General features: G+C 45.7%; 1 protein-coding gene across 1 annotated transcript in view; it reads left to right on the top strand.

Annotated features, from left to right (window-relative positions):
* Positions 1-266: 266 nt before the first annotated feature.
* HMBS (hydroxymethylbilane synthase) overlaps positions 267-4,390 on the top strand; it is a 7,931-nt gene continuing 3,807 nt past the window's right edge. The window contains exons 1-6 of the mRNA XM_009878691.1: positions 267-384; positions 1,061-1,110; positions 1,207-1,262; positions 2,338-2,415; positions 2,744-2,821; positions 3,931-4,006. Of these exons, the coding sequence (XP_009876993.1) occupies positions 267-384; positions 1,061-1,110; positions 1,207-1,262; positions 2,338-2,415; positions 2,744-2,821; positions 3,931-4,006 (456 nt within the window). The remainder of the gene's footprint in view (positions 385-1,060; positions 1,111-1,206; positions 1,263-2,337; positions 2,416-2,743; positions 2,822-3,930; positions 4,007-4,390) is intronic.

Below are 4,390 nucleotides of genomic sequence, written 5' to 3' on the forward strand. Positions count from 1 at the left end.
CTTCTGCTCTGGTCGCTCTTCTTAAATTGATAAGTTCTTTGCTTTGCCTTGTCAGTGCTGGGATCACAATGGTGCTGAACGCGGGGAGGTTACTCTCCTATCTCAATGAATTGATAAATAAGAGTTCACATGCTTCAAGGAGTTTGTACATATAAATGATTTTTATCGGGGCTCCTTAATTTCTGATGCTTTCAGTGTAGAGAACGGAGCGGTCACGCATGCCTGACCGTCGAAGAACGTCAAAGTCCTCTCTAGCTCCTGTGTGGATGACGTACTCTTTGTTTAGGGCTCTGCTTTCTGCTTCGTTGCAGTTGGCACGGATTCAGACCGACAGCGTAGTTGAGATGCTCCGTGGGCTATACCCCGACCTCTCATTTGAGATTGGTGAGTTTTTTTGGATGCTGCCCTGGGGCAGGCAGCAGGGGGAGCCAGCCACTTATCTTTGTATGCAAGAAGTGTGTGTAGAGTGCTGTCATGAGCAGCAGGACCGGACCCCGCTTATCTAAGAGTCCCGTCTGAATTCAGTTAGGTTGTGTGGCTGAGCAACTGCTGCTGGTGTCTTCTAGGTGAGAAAGAGGAATTTCACAAGCTGCTGATGATTGAAACTCTAACTATGTCATGCAGATGGTGATATGTTGCTCCATTTGAGCACCTGCTGGTACTCTGGCCGCACCGTACTGGGCATTACGAACATTTTCCTGTCTGGGGCTTGATGCATTCAGCAGAAACAGTGGGAGCCTGTCCTTGCGCCCAAGAGAACTGCTGCATAGCTGTCTAATGGCAGTCCAGAGAAAGGCTGGGGCAATTTCTGTTGGGTCAACTCTTCCCAAAACCTGCCCTCTTTCCCCTCACTCTGTTTTTCAGGACAGTGAAGGAAGCACCAGTTTCACTTGTCTTGAGCACGGTATATTTCTAGAAGAATAATACTGCTCTTAAATTGATCTTGGGTCTGTGGTCCCACGGCAGTGTGCCTCATTCCAAAGACATTTCTGGTCTAGGTCTGGTGCTCTGACCGAGCCTCTTTTACCTGTGCACTCTCTCTCTCTCTCTCTCTGAGCAGTTGCCATGTCAACAACCGGAGACAAGATCTTGGATACAGCGCTTTCCAAGGTAAAGGATCACTTCTTCCTGCACACAAGAAGTAATACTGTTTGGAGATGTTTCTCTTGTAATTTGCATTCCTCCATTTATTCCATATATGTGTAGATTGGGGAGAAGAGCCTCTTCACCAAAGAGCTGGAAAATGCACTTGAAAGACATGAGTAAGAGCTCATTGTTTTCTTTTCCTCATCTGGCATTTCTGGTGCTCTTTGGACAGCTTTGGTTTGCTGCATATGTGATCTAGTTTCCCTTTGTACTAGTACCTCTCTGGGTAAGAAAGAAATCCTCTGATGGGTCATAATATTTTTCTTTTTTTCTGTCCTCTCTTTACTCTGGATTCTGAAGTGGATTTGTTATTGCTTGTTCTCCCCCAGTTAGTTTTTTTTCTCCTGTCATTTTTGTCTTACCTGCTTGTCAGAGAGGATATAATCTCATTGCTGCTTACAAGTACGCTCTTTTGAAAATACTTTGCATGGTGGCGTTAACGTGTTTAAGTGTTAACCTGTATTAACATGTTTGCCTGCTACTTATGCAGGAGCACTGGGCATGGTTAAGTTGTACTGCTTTCTAGGTATCTTCTTTCTCCAGAAAAATTTGGTTCGGGCTCCTGCTGGAGCAGAGAGAGACTAGCGCTTCTTCTTTTTTTTGTCTTTTTTTCTTGTTCAGCATTCTGAGGAGGCTTTCAGTGGTGCTTATGCCTTAGTTTAAGTAGATTTAAATCCAGAGGTTTTCCTCTGCATTAATGACACATAGGCACGATAGCTGCATTTTTGAGCAGTGAAAAAATATTGGACTCTCAAGCATTTACAATGACCTTTTTTTGTCTTGTAACGAAGTGGATGGGTTTTCCTTTGGCTAGCTGTTATTTTCACGTGGAAGCATAGTACCGGATAGCACACTGGTTGCGTAATGGTACGATCCGTCTCTCCACGTGAATATCTCCGGCGTCTTTCCCTCATTCAGCCTGTTTGTCATAGCGTGTCTTGCATCGCTGCTGGGGGGGAAGGAATTGTCTTAATTTTACAGGTGGGAAGAGAGGGAAAGGTGATGTAGCATTTCTGGGGTAATGCTAGAGCTTTATAGTAATCCTGGCTATAGAATCCTGAAATACCTCCTTCTTCTCCAAGTTAGTTTGCAGGGTGGATTCATACTTTCCTGCAGATGACTCGCGGGCCTCTGGTAGGTACCGCGTGAGCTTGACCACATGCTGAGTGCGTACTGTCCTCTGATTTTTAGAGTTGACCTCGTGGTTCACTCCTTGAAGGACCTGCCAACTTCTCTTCCTCCTGGCTTTACCATTGGCGCTGTCTGCAAGTAAGTGTGGACGCAAGGCTCAATTCTCCAACAGGCTTGTGTTTTACCGTGTTGGTAGCGACAGAAAAACAAACGGAGTGTAGGTCCTTTTAGGTGTTCAGAGTTTGACCACCCTCTGATCAATCTCTGAAACAGTAGAGAGGCTAGACCTGTCCTAGTGTGCCGTAGCCAGCAGGTTTGCTGGAAATTTTTGCTTTTACGATGATGATGATGATGGGGTATTATGGAACCAGAGGCAGTTCCTCTGGGGACAGATAGCAGAACCGTTAAGCTTGACAGCCTTCCATAAGTGATGTGTCAGCCATTCTGTGCTTGTGTTATTTTGCAGAAGGGAAAACCCCCTTGATGCTGTTGTCTTTCATCCCAAAAACTGTGGGAAAACACTGAGCCTCCTTCCTGAAAAGAGGTGAGTGGGAAGAGGAAGGAGAAAGCTGTGTAGAAGCGGAAGGGAGGAGTTGGTTGATACTTCTCAGCAGCAAGTCAGTGAGCTCTGTGCTTTATCTTGTAGCCGTTTTACGCTGCTCTCTGTTAGCTTTCCATAGACATTACACTTCTACTCACTTGCTGAAAAGAGCAACACTGTCTCGGAGCGCTGCAAACCGAGAGAGGTTGACTCTCTTGAGCCATGATTCAGTTGCAATATTTTCTTCCTAAGTTAGACCCTTTCTTATCACAGTCTCCAGAGTGAATTCCTGCTCCTTTGTACTCTACTTACTGCAGGAGAATGCGTACGATGCAACCCGGGTGTCCGGTGCAGTATTTTAGTTCGGGCATGCAAGCTACCCTCTTGTTCTCACCCAACCAGTTCACATTTCTTTTTGAATTTGGAATTACCTGCCTTTTCATAGAGGTTATTGGAGTCTTTTGCCTGAGACATCTGAGGGAAATTACTCAAAGTAACTATGTGAAAGATTTTATTTTTCCTATGTTAAAAGAAACAAACTAGCTGTCACAGAAACATAGGCTCGTGCTTTTGCACACCTGGATAGCAGGAAAATCACATCTGGTTCAGGTTCCAGGGTGCCAAGAAAAGTGAATAGCACTCCTCTCTAGAAGGGAAATGCTTGTTGCCCAGACTGGCGGTTTTCTGTGGTTTGCAGCTACGCACCCTACTGTTTCCAGAGATTCTCCTCCCACTGCCTTCATGTCATTGATGAAGTGCCTCTAGTTCAGTAACTTCAGCTGTCTGGCTACATCTGGTTCAGTTTGGGACAGGTGAGCGTTTTCTTCTGTGAGAAGTGATGTGGTCTTTAAATGAGGTTTCCTCAGTCCTTGACTGTGGCTAGGGACTGCCATCCAGAAGCAGCTCCTTGGGAGCGTCTTACCCATACCTAGCTTTAGCCAGGATTTATGCTACACCTCACAGAGTGGTTTTCATTGGCATGTTTTTGGATATTCGTTTAAATTAAAGAAAAAGTAGTAGTCATCATTTGCTTCCTTGAAGGTTCTGACATCTCTGGCTTGGAGGTAGGTGTAGGAGTATTCTGGATTTAATTGATTTTATTTTCCCCACAGTGTGATTGGAACCAGCTCACTTCGGAGAGCAGCCCAGCTCAAAAAGAAGTTCCCTCAGTTAGAATTCAGGGATATTGTATCCTTTCCTGGCAAAACATGGAAGCTGGGTAAAGCTGCCAATGGAAAAAGATAACTTAAGGCGAAATCTGGGTTCAAGGCCATTTTGTACCACCGGACCTACGGAACAAACCGCTTCCTCAAAGGCTGCCCTCTTCAAACCTATTCCCAAGGGAGCGTAGCTTGTACCGCCACCCATTCAGTCTTCTCCTTTCTCACGAGTCTGTAAAAAAGGGGCCAGGCTGAACTGAGCAGAGATGCAGATGATTTCCGTGTTAAGGACCGTGCAAAAAACTGCTTGACGGTTGCCCATCTTGCGTTTTTCACAGCGGTGCGGCTGAATGCCGACCGATTCCCGATACCTTGGGTGCGATTTGGGCCCCTAGTTCGGATGTGGGCTGCT

The sequence above is a fragment of the Apaloderma vittatum genome, unplaced genomic scaffold, assembly GCF_000703405.1.
Source record: "Apaloderma vittatum isolate BGI_N311 unplaced genomic scaffold, ASM70340v1 scaffold33181, whole genome shotgun sequence".
Classification (NCBI taxonomy): domain Eukaryota; kingdom Metazoa; phylum Chordata; class Aves; order Trogoniformes; family Trogonidae; genus Apaloderma; species Apaloderma vittatum.